The sequence below is a fragment of the Castanea sativa genome, chromosome 1, assembly GCF_040712315.1.
Source record: "Castanea sativa cultivar Marrone di Chiusa Pesio chromosome 1, ASM4071231v1".
NCBI lineage: Eukaryota > Viridiplantae > Streptophyta > Magnoliopsida > Fagales > Fagaceae > Castanea > Castanea sativa.
This window is the reverse complement of record NC_134013.1, coordinates 42350193-42365000: the sequence shown is the minus strand read 5'-3', so window position 1 is coordinate 42365000 and position 14808 is coordinate 42350193. Positions and strand designations below refer to the sequence as shown.

The window sequence follows — 14808 nt, the reverse complement described above, 5'->3', positions numbered from 1 at the left end:
TTCAAGAACTGTGAACTTATCAAGGATTCTTCCTTGTGGCGTTCAAACTTTATACCTTTGGTTCGTGATTCTTTATAATCATTGGGTCAATGTCAACTTATACCTTTGGTTCGCGTTTCAATTATAAACGTTGGGTCAGGGTTTCTTTCATAAATCTAATTTTTAGCTTTCTTGGGCAAGTATTCCAATATTTTTGTTAGGTCTCTAAGCGTGTCGATTGAGGTTCGCATCACTCGTGGTAGTCATCAGAATCATTCATGCGAGAATACCTTAAGCCTTCTAGCATTAGGGCCTCTTTGGGGACGCTCCTCACGCAAAGTAGCAATAACAGTGTCTTGCCTATCCATCCGATCCCAAATCTCATTAAACACCACGTTCATGCGTTCAAATTGTTGTTGCATAGCCTGTAAAATGATGGACGACTCCTCCCCTCCTTCCCTATTTGAAACAACAGAGAATGATGCACTCAAATTATGTCAACCCAACTCGTGTTTCACTCTTAAATTGGCTTTTTCCCAATAACAGTCTCACACTCTCTTGCCTTTTTCCACTCGTAACTTCGCCTTTTCAGTTCTTCATTAAACTAATAAACTTGATCAAGAAATTCAACTTGTAGTGTAAAAACAAATACCAACGACATGAAAATATAACAGAAACACTAAATTAAAGGAAGAGGACAAAAGAAAACGATATTCTGGTCTGAGAGAATTGAAACTACAAACAAATTTTTTTTTTTTTTTTTTTTTTCAGATGTCTTTTTTTTTCACGTTTTTTTTTTTTTTTTTTTTTGGAACTGGGTGAATGATTTTAACCTAGTGCACTTCAACAAAAACAAAAAAATAAGAACGATGAATGAAGAACACAAAAGAAACAAGATAGGATGATAACAAGAAACAAAAGATAAAGGGATAGGAAACTGATTTTAGAACCTGTGCTCTGATACCAAATGATGCGAACCTTAATCGACACGCTTTGAGACCCAACAAAAATATTGGAATATTTAACCCAGGAAAGCTAAAAGTCAGATTTATGATAGAAACCCTGACCCAACGTTTATAATTGAAACGCGAACCAAAGGTATAAGTTGACCTTAACCCAATGATTATAAAGAATCACGAACGAAAGGTATAAAGTTTGAACGCCACAAGGAAGAATCCTTGATAAGTTCACAGTTCTTGAAGAACCAAAAGAGAGCAAAGCCTCACCTTTTCTGAATTTTATTCAATAATATTCTAAAAAACTTTTACAAACTTCAGGGCCTATTTAAGGACTCCACAAAACTTGACAGACAAGAAAATATATTCTAAAATAACTCCTAATTGATACCTTACCATATCAGGAATCAAATTTGACCTAAAAAGCCTTAAATGCACCTAAAAACAAGGAAAATACCTAAAAAAACGTACTAAATAATAAAACCCTAAATAAAAGTTGATTTGGTCTGAAATTAGCAAATCCAAAATAGGAAATAATCTGCCTTAACTGATACATGCAATGGATCCTTTGGGCCAAGCTAAGCAAAATCACTCCCAATTAAGCAAAATCAGCCCAAAATAGCTTGAATTAAATTTATCATGCTTTCATCTTCCTTTGGGCCAAGCTTGTAATATCCTGCGTTAAAATCAACTCAAATCTCTTGAATCAGCCCATTAAGTGCTTCTTTGATCTTCTTGGATCTTGCTCTTGTAATAGGCCCAACTGGAACATGCAATGTATCCTTGAATGCTTGTTGATTCTCATCAATTCTCCTAACGACTGTCAATTGAATAATAAATCTCCTGACTTCTATTTATATGAACTCTTAATCCTGAGAGGATAATGGACTTGATCATGAAGTGTAGGTTGTTTTGATATATCAAGAGTGAGATCTAAAGTAACGGTCAAAACCTCAGTATGTTGGGCAGCCACATTTAGTGTTGATGGAACATATAATCTCAAGATAGAATTCATACTCTCTTCACGGAGATATAAAATATTGTCTTGAGATAAGTTTAATGGGTTTAGTTATTTAAAGAGTTAGGCCTAACCACTTTGGTAAGAAGTTACTAAAGTATATATTTATGAAATTGAATTTCATAAATATATGATGAATAACTTTAAAGGATTAAACTGGGTACTCAAGGATAAGATGTAGTAATTTACAAAATGGCAGTCTACATTCATGACTTTGTATTACTACGAATATTTTATGAAGGGGTTGCATGTACAATAAAGTCTTGGGATATAATTTATAAATAAGGCCTAAAGTGCAACTATATTTATATAGTGGTATTAAATATAGTTAATGGTAACTTTGAACTTGTCAAGAGTTGATAGAAAAGCCCAAGGCCCATTAGAGCTAGTGTCTTATTGGTCCTTTTTGGTCCCACTCCAAGCCACATACTTAAACCCAATTAGAAGGCTCAAAAGGCCAGCCCAATTAGATAATCAGTTAGATACAAAGAGAGAAACATATAGAATTTTCTATAAGGGAGGTGGAATTGGAAGAACACTATTTGTGAAGTGGTGTAAGAAGTGTTAGACACTTTGACATTCTCCATTTGAAAAACTGATTGAGAGACCACACATTTTGGGCGTTAGTGGAATTGGAGTAAAGATTGAAAGTGTTTCCAAGTGCTTCTGATCTTCGGTTTTGAAATTCACTGCTCCAAGGTATACTTTCTTGTTCTTAAATTCTGAAACTTATATAGTACATGTTAACATTTATGAATGAAGTAGATCCGTTATTTTTTAGTTGTGTATGTGTTGTATGCGATACAAACATGTTATTTTCCATCAGTTTTGTGAGTTTTGGAATTAAAGATAATAGTTTCATGATGTTAAAAGATTATATATGTATTTAATTTTTTTGCATGGTTGTTGAAACTATGATTTGGTAAAAACTGATATTGATGTTATGATATTATTTAAATTTGAATTTAAGTATGTTAAATTGATCTTTAAGGCTATAACATCAATGGAATTTAGTTTTGATATCAAATTCCATCTATTATGTTCATATGGTGGTTGTTTGTTTATGGAAAACCGTTGAAAATTTTCCAAATCTTCCCTTTAAAAAAAGAAAACACGGGTTTTTCGCGAGTAAGCTTTGCTCGCGAAATAGTCGCAAGACAGTCGCGAAAGCTTCCATCTGAATTTTGTGTTTTCAAAAATATTTCACGGGTAAGCTTTACTTGCGAAATAGTCACCAGACAGTCACGAAAGTTTCTGTTTGATTTTTGTGTTTTCATTTTTTTGCCTTAACTCATTTTTGTGGGAAGAGCTTAGTCGTGAGATTCTCGCGAAAATGCCACTAAAGGGAATTTTGAACTTTTTTCTAAGTGTTTTCAAATGTATAAAGTGCAAGGCTGTGTGTGATTAGATTACACATGTTTACAAATTGAAAACCTTTAATTTGAAACATCTAGTGGGAAAGAGATACAAGGGTTGCATCTCACGGCCTCCATTGTTGGTTCATAGTAGTGTTAAATATATACTTTGTCTTTTCCTCAAGTTTAGCATTTCATGCGGAGAGTATTTATTTCATGGTCTTACAAGATTGAATTTCCTGGTTTATTGTGGTTTGATCAAACACCTTGTCTTAGTTTCGAGCTTTGCATTCCATGCCGAGGGTGTTTTTATCATGGTACTACAAAATAGGCCTATTGAAGGGATGAAATGTGGCTACACATGATTCTGGACAATGGTATACACTAGACTAAGTATTATAGTATCCTCTATGCTGAGTTCTTGCTATTATTACTTAGAGGCCAAATTTAAAACGACATATTATTAGTGTTTGATAAGAGTTATCATGATAACACTAATAATGAGAATAGTTCTAAATCAATCATAGTATTTAATGTTCACTCTATGCTGAAGGATATTGAATATGTTATTGAGTTGTCGTTGCATATATTATATTGTGGTTTTATTAAAGTTCCATACTCTATGTTTATATGCTAAATCGATAATGTCCAGTTTACTTATTATATTCATGTTTATTATTTTCAGATTTGATCATGGCATCATTTAGCCCACTTGTTACTATTCTTAATCAAAACAAGCTAACTGGATCCAACTACGTTGACTGGAAAAGAAATTTGGACATTGTTCTTACAGGTGAAGAGCACAAATATGTGCTTACTTAACCATGTCCTAGCTTTCCTTCATTATATGCTCCTTTTGAGGAAAAACAACGATATGATCGTTGGTAGAAATATAATAAAATGGCCAAGTGCTACATCCTAGCATCTATCTCAAATGCACTACAGCATTAAATACAGGATGTGGAACTAGCTTCGGACATCATGCTAAGTCTGAAGGAGATGTTTGATGAGTAAGGCCGTTCTGCAAGGCAAGAAACCATGAGGCAGATTTATAATACAAAAATGGCTGAACGTAGTTCAGTGAGGGAGCATTGTCTTACAATGATCTCTAATCTGAATACATTGGAGGTTTGAGGTGCCAATATTGATGGAGAATTCCAAGTGGATATGATACTCCAGCCACTACTAGAATCATTCAAGGAATTCAGACTCAATTATAATATGAACAAAAAGATTTATTCATTATCTGAATTGATAAATGAATTGGTAGTGGCGGAAGACATCCTTGGTACTTCTAGTGTTGAAGCCAATATGGGTGAAGTTTCTACTTCTCAACCTAAGTCGAAAGGCAAGAGTAAGAAGAAAAAGAAGAAGGACTTCACTAAGCAAGAAGGTAAACAAATTGCCTTAGGAATTGCTAACAAATGAAAGAAAGCTAAAGGACAATGTTTCTATTATGGTGAGAAAGGACATTGGAAGAGAAATTTTCCAAAGTTCAAAGCTGCCAAGAATAAGGGTATGAAAAGTTCATTTCTTCTTGAAATATGTTTGCTACAGAATCTCACAGAATCCTGGTGTGTGGATTCAGGTTGTACTAATCATATCCACAATTTTTTGCAAGGGTTTCAGGAGACTAGAAAACTGAATGAAGGGGAATTGTTTCTTACTTTGGCTGATGGGAGCAGGATTCCGGTTATAGCTATTGGAGTTGTTAATTTATGCTTTGAGTCTAGGGTTTTAATATTGGAAGATTGTCTTTGTGTACCTAATGTTCGTAAGAATTTAATTTCTGCAACTTATTTAGGTAAACATGAATATTGTGTTATCCTTAAAGAAAATGTTGTAATAAAGAAGGGTAAAGTGTTTATCTGTTCTGCAAATATTGTGGATGGTCTTTATATTTTAACTTCTGATAAGCATGAATTATATAATCCTGAATTAGATAATAATTCACTTGTGAAATCATTAAAGAAAAAGTTTCCTTCTACTAGTGAAGCATATCTTTGGCACTTGCGTTTGGGTCATATTAATTCAAACAGAATTCAAAGACTTATCAAAGATGGACTCTTAGGGCCCATGGACTTTGATAGTTTTCTAGTTTGTGAATCTTGTTTGGAAGGTAAAATGACCAAACGACCTTTTAATGCGAAAGGTAGAAAAGCTCAAGATTTGCTAGAACTAGTACATTCAGATGTATGTGGTCCTATGTCAATCCAAGCAAGAGATGGCTATGAGTATTTCATTACTTTCACTAATGATTACTCTAGATTTGGTTATGTGTACCAAATGAAACGGAAGTTCGAAACTTTTGAAAAGTTCAAAGAGTTTAGGGCTGAAGTTTAGGTAAACGCATAAAGGCCATTCGATCTGAACGAGGTGGCGAATACCTTCTTTGGGATTTCAAGAATTACTTGACTAAAAATGGGATTATATCTCAATTGATTGCACTTGGAACTCCACAACAAAAGGGTATAATGGAAAGAAGGAATAAGACTCTTTTAGATATGGTTAGATCCATGTTGAGTTATTCGACTCTACCAATTTCTTTTTGGGGATATGTCCTAAGTACTGCAATGTATCTTTTGAATTTTGTAACTTCGAAGTCTGTTTCTAAAACACCTGTAAAGTTGTGGAATGGGCATATGTGTAAAAGGAAAGTTTGACAAGTTACAGTCTATAACAGAAGTGGTATTTTTTGTAGAGTATCCAAAAGGAATTGTTGAAGGTTTATTCTATAGTCATAAGGATAATAAAGTGTTTGTTATCACAAATGCCAAATTCTTGGAAAATGACTACATGAATAATTTTGATCCTAGAAGTAGTGATGAGAATCAACAAGCATTCAAGGATCCATTGCATGTTCCAGTTGGGCCTATTACAAGAGCAAGATCCAAGAAGCACTTAATGGGCTGATTCAAGAGATTTGGGCTGATTCTAACGCAGGATGTTCCAAGCTTGGCCCAAAGGAAGATGAAAGTGTAGTAAATTTAATTCAAGCTATTTAGGGCTGATCTGACTTAATTGGGAGTGATTTATGGCATGAATTAATGGCTGATTGACTTTCCAGCTCTGTATCAGTTAAGGCAGATTTTTTCCTATTTTGGATCTGCTAATTTCAGACCAAATCAGCTTTTATTTAGGGTTTTATTATTTAGTACGTTTTTTAGGTATTTTCCTTGTTTTTAGGTGCATTTAATGCTTTTTAGGTCAAACTTGATTCCTGATATGGTAAGGTATCAATTAGGAGTTATTTCAGAATATATTTTCTTGTCTGTCAACTTTTGTGGAGTCCTTAAATAGGCACTGAAGTCTGTAAACGTTTTTTTCAGAATATTGTTGAATAAAATTCAGAAAAGGTGAGGCTTTGCTCTCTTTTGGTTCTTCAAGAACTGTGAACTTATCAAGGATTCTTCCTTGTGGCGTTCATACTTTATACCTTTGGTTCGTGATTCTTTATAATCATTGGGTCAAGGTCAATTGATACCTTTGGTTCGCGTTTCGATTATAAACGTTGGGTCAAGGTTTCTATCATAAATCTGATTTTTAGCTTTCCTGGGTTAAATATTCCAATATTTTTGTTGGGTCTCAAAGCGTGTCGATTGAGGTTCGCATCATTTGGTATCAGAGCACAGGTTCTAAAATCAGTTTTCTATCCCTTTATCTTTTGTTTCCTGTTATCATCCTATCCTGTTTCTTTTGTATTCTTCATTCATCGTTCTAATTTTTTTTGTTTTTGTTGAAGTGCACTAGGTTAAAATCGTGCACCTAGTTTCAAAAAAAAAAAAAAAAAACCTGAAAAAAAGACATCTGAAAGGAAATAGCAAAAAAAAAAAAAAAAAAAAAAATTTGTTTGTAGTTTCAGTTCTCTCAGACCAAAATTTTGTTTTGTTTTGTCTTCTTCCTTTGATTTGGTATTTCTGTCATATTTTCGTGACATTGGTATTTGTTTTAACACTACAAGTTGAATTTCTTGATCAAGTTTGTTAGTTCATTGCAGAACTGAAAAGGCGAAGCAACGAGTGGAAAAAGGCAAGAGAGTGTGAGACTAATATCGGGAAAAAGCCAATTTAAGAGTGAAACACGAGTGGGAGTGACATAATTTGAGTGCAAACACGTGAGGGAGTGTTGTGAGTAATTATTTCTAACAATTCTCTGTTGTTTCAAAAGTATGTCTTTCAGGTGTGAAACATCAAATAGGGAAGGAGGGGAGGAGTCGTCCATCATTTTACAGGCTATGCAACAACAATTTGAACGCATGAACGTGGTGTTTAATGAGATTCGGGATCGGATGGATAGGCAAGACACTGTTATTGCTACTTTGCGTGAGGAGCGTCCCCAAAGAGGCCCTAATGCTAGAAGGCAAGAAAGGCGTTCTCACATGAATGATTCTGATCACTACCACGAGGATGAGTTTGAAGATGAAGAAGATCAAGCTTCACTGAACAATGAAGGCAGGTTTGTGCCAAGGAGAGAAAGGCGTGGTGGAGGTTTCCGAAGAGATCTAAGATGGCAAGATGGGACTGACAGGAACCTAAGAAACATAAAAATGAAGATACCAACATTCCAAGGGAAAAATAATCCAGAAGCATACTTGGAGTGGGAGAAGAAGGTGGAGTTAATCTTTGAGTGCCACAATTACTCCGAGGAGAAAAAGGTAAAACTCGCTGTCATTGAGTTTACTGACTATGCTATTATATGGTGGGATCAACTTGTGATGAACAGAAGGAGAAACCGTGAGAGACCTATTGAGAGTTGGGAGGAAATGAAGGCAATCATGAGAAGGCGGTTTGTTCCTAGTCACTACTATAGGGACTTGTATCAGAAATTACAGAGTCTTACTCAAGGCTATAGGAGCGTGGATGACTACCACAAGGAGATGGAGATTGCCATGATTCGGGAAATTGTAGAGGAGGATAGAGAAGCTACCATGGCAAGGTTTCTGAATGGGCTGAATCGGGACATTGCCAACGCGGTGGAGTTGCAGCACTATGTGGAGTTGGAGGACATGGTGCACATGGCAATAAAGGTGGAACGACAGCTTAAAAGGAATGGAACTCGGTCATTTCAAAATCCGGGCTCCTCTACTTCATGGAGGTCAAATGGGAGGAAAGACGAAGGCTCTGTTTTCAAGTCCAAAGCCGAACCACAAAAAAGGAGAGATGAAGCTCCCAGTGTCAACAAAGGTAAAACTGAATCCCAGACTCGTAATCGTGATATTAAGTGTTTTCGTTGTTTGGGAGTAGGTCATATTGCTTCACAATGCCCAAATAAGAGGACCATGATTGCACGTATTGATGGAGAGGTGGAAACTGAAAGCGAGGAAGATGATGACCAGATTCCATCACTTGAGGATGCTTGTGATGAAGAAGTGGAGTATCCAGTGGAGGGTGAGTCGCTTGTTGCAAGGCGTGCTTTAAGTGCCCAAGTTAAAGAGGATGACATGGAACAACAAAGGGAGAACATTTTTCACACTAGATGCCACGTCAACAACAAGGTATGTAGTATGATTATAGATGGGGGGAGCTGTACTAATGTGGCTAGTACTACTTTAGTTGAAAAACTGAATTTACCTACCTTGAAACACCCTAGACCATATAAGTTGCAGTGGTTGAATGATTGTGGAGAAGTTAAGGTAAATAAGCAAGTACTGGTTTCTTTTTCAATTGGGAGGTACAAGGATGAAGTACTTTGTGATGTTGTTCCAATGCAAGCGGGTCACATTTTATTGGGCAGGCCATGGCAGTTTGACAGGAGAGTCAATCATGATGGGTTCAAGAATAGGTATTCTTTTGTTAAAGATAATAAAACCATTACTCTTGTACCGTTGACTCCGAGACAAGTGTATGAAGATCAAGTGAAACTGAAAAGAGAAAATGAGTTGAAAAATTGTGAGATTGAGAATGCAAAAAAAGATGATGAGAAAGAGAGTGAAAGAATAAAAGAGTGTGAACAGAAAAGAGAAAATAAAAACATAAAAAAGAATGAAAAGACAGTTGAGGGTGGAAAAAATGAGAGAAAAACAAAAAAACAAGGGAGTTTTTATGCTAAGGCGAGTGATGTCAAGAGTGTTTTTTATACAAACCAGCCTATATTTGTACTCTTGTACAAAGAGGTGTGTTTTAATACTAACAAATTTGAGGAATCTTTGCCTAGTGTGTTTCCTAATGATGTTTCTAGTGGGTTGCGACCTATTGATTTCGTGTCAGGTGCGACAATTCCTAACCGACCAGCCTATAGGAGTAATCGGGAGGAGATAAAGGAACTTCAAAGTCAAGTTGAGGAATTGCGTACTATACTTCAGAAGAACTTGAAAAATGGGGAGGATCGTTTGCCATTCATTGAGTTTGCATATAATCAGATTAATGATATGACTAGTTTGGATGGTGAGAAGAAGGCTGAGATGGTGAAGAAACTCCATGAAAGTGCGACTAAAGCCAACAAGGGCCGTCGACAAGTGCTCTTTGAATCGGGTGATTGGGTTTGGGTGCATATGAGAAAAGAAAGATTTTCAGCTCGTAGGCGGTCTAAGCTGCATCCTAGAGGGGATGGTCCATTTCAAGTCCTTGAGAGAATCAATGATAATGCATACAAGTTGGATCTTCCAGGTGAGTATAACATTAGTGCTACATTTAATGTTTCTGATCTTTCTCCTTTTGATGTAGGTGACGATTCGAGGACGAATCCTTTTGAAGAGAGGGGGAATGATGAGAATCAACAAGCATTCAAGGATCCATTGCATGTTCCAGTTGGGCCTATTACAAGAACAAGATCCAAGAAGATCCAAGAAGCACTTAATGGGCTGATTCAAGAGATTTTGGCTGATTCTAACGCAGAATGTTCCAAGCTTTGCCCAAAGGAAGGTGAAAGTGTAGTAAATTTAATTCAAGCTATTTAGGGCTGATCTGACTTAATTGGGAGTGATTTATGGCATGAATTAATGGCTGATTGACTTTCCAGCTCTGTATCAGTTAAGGCAGAATTTTTCCTATTTTGGATCTGCTAATTTCAGACCAAATCAGCTTTTATTTAGGGTTTTATTATTTAGTACGTTTTTTAGGTATTTTCCTTGTTTTTAGGTGCATTTAATGGTTTTTAGGTCAAACTTGATTCCTGATATGGTAAGGTATCAATTAGGAGTTATTTCAAAATATATTTTCTTGTCTGTCAAGTTTTGTGGAGCCCTTAAATAGGCTCTGAAGTCTGTAAACGTTTTTTCAGAATATTGTTGAATAAAATTCAGAAAAGGTGAGGCTTTGCTCTCTTTTGGTTCTTCAAGAACTGTGAACTTATCAAGGATTCTTCCTTGTGGCGTTCAAACTTTATACCTTTGGTTCGTGATTCTTTATAATCATTGGGTCAAGGTCAATTTATACCTTTGGTTCGCGTTTCGATTATAAACGTTGGGTCAGGGTTTCTATCATAAATCTGATTTTTAGCTTTCCTGGGTTAAATATTCCAATATTTTTGTTGGGTCTCAAAGCGTGTCGATTGAGTTTCGCATCAAGTAGAGTTGTATTGGCTGAAATGAAAGAATCTATAGTTGAACAACCAATGCATGAAACTGGGGATGATGTGACTGTATTAGATACACCACAAGATACTACTCACGAGATATCTAGTACTCAGGTACCTCATCGTAGTGGGAGAATTGTTCGGCCTCCTATAAGATTTATAGGTTTGGGAGAAACTTATGAAACTATCTCAGAAGAGATTGAATCAGATCCTTACACTTATGATGAATCAATGAATGATATAGATGCACATCATTGGGTCCAAGCTATGAAATCTGAATTGGATTCTATGTATTCTAATCAAGTTTGGGATCTTATAGAGGCGCCTAATGGCATTAAACCTGGTTGCAAATGGGTTTACAAGAGGAAGTGATGAGAATCAACAAGCATTCAAGGATCCATTGCATGTTCCAGTTTGGCCTATTACAAGAGCAAGATCCAAGAAGATCCAAGAAGCACTTAATGAGCTGATTCAAGAGATTTGGGCTGATTCTAACGCAGGATATTCCAAGCTTGGCCCAAATGAAGATGAAAGTGTAGTAAATTTAATTCAAGCTATTTAGGTCTGATCTGGCTTAATTGGGAGTGATTTATGGCATGAATTAATGACTGATTGACTCTCCAGCTCTGTATCAGTTAAGGCAGATTTTTTCCTATTGTGGATCTGCTAATTTCAGACCAAATCAACTTTTATTTAGGGTTTTATTATTTAGCACGTTTTTTAGGTATTTTCCTTGTTTTTAGGTGTATTTAATGCTTTTTAGGTCAAACTTGATTCCTGATATGGTAAGGTATCAATTAGGAGTTATTTTAGAATATATTTTCTTGTCTGTCAAGTTTTGTGGAGTCCTTAAATAGGCCCTGAAGTCTGTAAACGTTTTTCAGAATATTATTGAATAGAAATCAGAAAAGGTGAGGCTTTGCTCTCTTTTGGTCCTTCAAGAACTGTGAACTTATCAAGGATTCTTTCTTGTGGCGTTCAAACTTTATACTTTTGGTTCGTGATTCTTTATAATTATTGGGTCAAGGTCAACTTATACCTTTGGTTCGCGTTTCGATTATAAACGTTTGGTCAGGGTTTCTATCATAAATCTGAATTTTAGCTTTCCTGGGTAAATATTCCAATATTTTTGTTGGGCCTCAAAGCGTGTCGATTGAGGTTCACATCATTTGGTATCAGAGCACCGGTTCTAAAATCAGTTTTCTATCCCTTTATCTTTTGTTTCCTGTTATCATCCTATCCTGTTTCTTTTGTGTTCTTCATTCATCGTTCTTTTTTTTTTTTTTTTTTTGTTGAAGTGCACTAGGTTAAAATCGTGCATCCAGTTCAAAAAAAAAAAGAAAAAAAAAACGTGAAAAAAAAAGACATCTGGAAAAAAAAATTTTGTTTGTAGTTTCAGTTCTCTCAGACCAAAATATTGTTTTCTTTTGTCTTCTTCCTTTGATTTGGTATTTCTGTCATATTTTCTTGCCATCGGTATCTGTTTTAACACTACAAGTTGAATTTCTTGATCAAGTTTATTAGTTCATTGCAGAACTGAAAAGGCGAAGCTACGAGTGGAAAAAGGCAAGAGAGTGTGAGACTAATATCGGGAAAAAGCCAATTTAAGAGTGAAACACGAGTGGGAGTGACATAATTTGAGTGCAAACACGTGAGGGAGTGTTGTGAGGAATTATTTCTAACAATTCTTTGTTGTTTCAAAAGTATGTCTTTCAGGTGTGAAACATCAAATAAGGAAGGAGGGGAGGAGTCGTCCATCATTTTGCAGGCTATGCAAAAAATTGTGTCTCCTTTATTATAATGGGACTTGTGTTGTCTATAGTAGCTTATGATTATCAGGTACACATCTTATATTTATGGAATTATGAGAAATATATTTGTCTATTGTGACTCTGGTGTTAGATGTTGGGACATTTACACTGTTCAATTTTAATCTGCAGGAAATTGAAGTTTTAGTCACAATATTTTTTGCCTGTTCCATGCTTGCGTTGGCCTGATTTTACCTTCACTGGCGAAATTGAGGACAATGTATGTTAAAGTAAGTTTTCTATCTTATAACTTTTGAAGAGTCAGCTATAAATTTTGTCAAGAAAGAATCTTATGTGGTGCCTCGTAGCTGTACGTTTCTTGTCACACGATTGTATTTACTCTCAGGTTTGGAGGTTCATTTACATTTTGTATAGGGGGTGCAAGTACGAGGGAAAAATATAAAGAAATGGAAGACTTGAGAAGCAAGAAGAATCTCATCAAGAAAGAATCATTAAGCTAAAGAGAATCTCGCTGCTGCTGAAGCAAAACTTGAAAACCGGCCGCCATATGAACCTCCAAAAAATGACGAAATCAGCAACATTTCTACCCAATGATTGATTTTATCTAGCGGTGTGGGTTATGATGTGAGTTTATGGACATATAGTCGTTGGAGACTTGAAACACTTTCAATATATGGAGTTGATTTTGTGGTTAACTGTCTTGAGGCATCCTGAAAGAGTTATGGTCTCTTTTTTTTTGCTATCATAAAATGTATTGGTGTACCTATAAAATAAACTGTGATCTTGTTGTTGTATTGGTGCAAGAGTCTCCAATGGACCACATTGTATGTATAGGTATTCTATTTGCAACTGTAAAGTCTGGAATTATATTAATGGTCATTAAACAAGACTTTGGCTAAAGGAACAAGCAGCAAAAGTGTGACAAAGAAATGATGGATACAATTTTCAAATATTTATATTTTATGTTGTAACTTCTTGAGTTACATCAACCTTCAATCCAATTCAAGTACTTAACTTAGGCCACCTAATCCAATGCATGATTTTATTTATACAAAAATCCAATTTCTTCTGTTGATAATAAGACATGTATAAGGCCAGTAGCGCGCCTATGATTTAAGGTGGTTTGTAAGAGGAAAAAATTAAAAAATTGAAACTAAACTATTTAATTCTAGAAGTTTGAAATTAAACATTGAAGTTTTAGATTAATTTCATAGTTTTGTTATTTTATAGTGTTCTGAAATTAAACATTGAACAAGTACAGAGGGGATCTTAAAGCAAACACTATTTTTATTGAATTATTTCTTGTTGACAAGTACAGTATTTAACAAGTACAGTGTTTGCTTTAAGATCCCCTCTGTACTTGTTAAAAACATGACTGATAAAGTAATTCTTGGTTTGCCTTTTATTAATTCTTTGTATCCTTTCCTTACTAAGAATGATGGAATTACTACTGATCCCTTTGGACAGAAAGTAAAATTCAAATTTTGTCCAAAGCATGAAACCCCTGATACTTTTAATCTGATCCATGCTAAAGTCAAACACCTCAACTTCCTTCAACAAGAAGTTAGCTACAAGAAAATTGTTGAACAACTTTCTGATAAACTACTTCAATCCAAAATTGTTAATTTTCAGAAAATATTAATGAGTGACGTTTGTTCTGAAATTCCTAATGCTTTTTGGCACAGAAAGAAACACATTGTTAACTTGCCTTATGCTAAAGATTTTAATGAAAAGAATATTACTGCTAAAGCTCATCCTATTCAAATGAATGCTGAAACTGTTGAATTTTGTAAAAGTGAGATCAATGATTTGCTCAAGAAAAAACTTATTAGAAATAGCAAGTCTCCTTGGTCTTGTGCTGCTTTCTATGTTCAGAAAAATACTGAGCTTGAGAGAGGTACCCCTCGTCTTGTGATTAACTACAAACCTTTGAACAAAGTCTTAGAGTGGATCAGGTACCCTATCCCCAATAAAAATGATCTTGTTCATAGGCTGAGTGATGCTGTCATATTTTCCAAATTTGATATGAAATCTGGATTTTGGCAAGTTCAGATTAGCGAGAAGGATAGGTATAAAACTGCTTTTACCACACCTTTTGGTGACTATGAGTGGAATGTTATGCCCTTTGGTCTAAAAAACACTCCTAGTGAATTCCAAAACATTATGATGAGAATCAACAAGCATTCAAGGATCCATTGCATGTTCCAGTTGTGCCTATT

At 35.3% G+C, this 14808-nt stretch overlaps 1 protein-coding gene across 1 annotated transcript in view; it reads left to right on the top strand.

The window, feature by feature from the left end:
* Positions 1 to 14585, top strand: part of LOC142627475 (uncharacterized) — a 29509-nt gene extending 14924 nt beyond the window's left edge. The window contains exons 3-4 of the mRNA XM_075801347.1: positions 14222 to 14486; positions 14581 to 14585. Coding sequence (XP_075657462.1) covers positions 14222 to 14486; positions 14581 to 14585 — 270 coding nt within the window. The remainder of the gene's footprint in view (positions 1 to 14221; positions 14487 to 14580) is intronic.
* Positions 14586 to 14808: the final 223 nt, after the last annotated feature.